Below are 832 nucleotides of genomic sequence, written 5' to 3' on the forward strand. Positions count from 1 at the left end.
TACTTTTACATTTACAGGAACGCTGATATAGACAAACCCAGCTGAAATTTCACTCTCAATGCCACAGTGACTGAACCTCTCAGAATCTTGAACAGACCATTGTCCCCCATCGTGTTCCATGAATTGGCACACAGCCAATAGGGAGTGCCATTCTCTTCGCCCCACCCAAGGACACGGATGGCATGTCCACCCAAAGGTAAGCCATGGCGGTGCTGGTACACACCAGACTTGTAGTGAAGGAAGTCCACATAAACGGTGAAAGCTCCTTCCACAGGCCCATTGTTCATGATCTCATACTTGATTTGGTCTTCATCTTTCATGATGCTGTATGCTTTGCCTCCATGATGCAGATCACTCTCGTAGTCCACAATGTAGCCCTTCTCACATGTCTTGGCACACTTTGGGGTGCCACCACCCTCAGAGCACTTGGGTCGGGGTCCTGAGACGTGATGTTCACAAGGAGCAATCTCATAGGGCTGACATCCCTGAGTGGAATTAAACGAGCCTCCTGATACAATACCACTGTGCACCCAGTACTTGAAAGCTGCACCTGGGAAACCTCCGTTACATCCAAAACCACAGAGGTGGCAACAAGACACAAGATTTTCTGCAGAATAGTGGAAGTTGCTCTTGCCCTTGCTGTGGATACACTGCCGATCACTCATCACCTCTACAGCTCCAAATGCCTGAAAGAAACAAAATTTGAAGAAAACGACTGTATCAAGATCATGATAAAAACAGATATACAATAAATCTCATTTTCAGTCTAATACATGAGAAAAATACAAAAATACAACATATGATGCTGTGTATGCCCAAGGGAGTGGGCACA

General features: G+C 45.9%; 1 protein-coding gene across 1 annotated transcript in view; it reads right to left on the reverse strand.

Annotated features, from left to right (window-relative positions):
* Window positions 1–832, reverse strand: part of LOC119594286 (cathepsin B-like) — a 15,949-nt gene that overhangs the window by 11,972 nt on the left and 3,145 nt on the right. The window contains 2 exon segments of the mRNA XM_037943348.1: window positions 4–71; window positions 74–686. Coding sequence (XP_037799276.1) covers window positions 4–71; window positions 74–686 — 681 coding nt within the window.

This window comes from Penaeus monodon, chromosome 33 (assembly GCF_015228065.2).
Source record: "Penaeus monodon isolate SGIC_2016 chromosome 33, NSTDA_Pmon_1, whole genome shotgun sequence".
Classification (NCBI taxonomy): Eukaryota; Metazoa; Arthropoda; class Malacostraca; order Decapoda; family Penaeidae; genus Penaeus; species Penaeus monodon.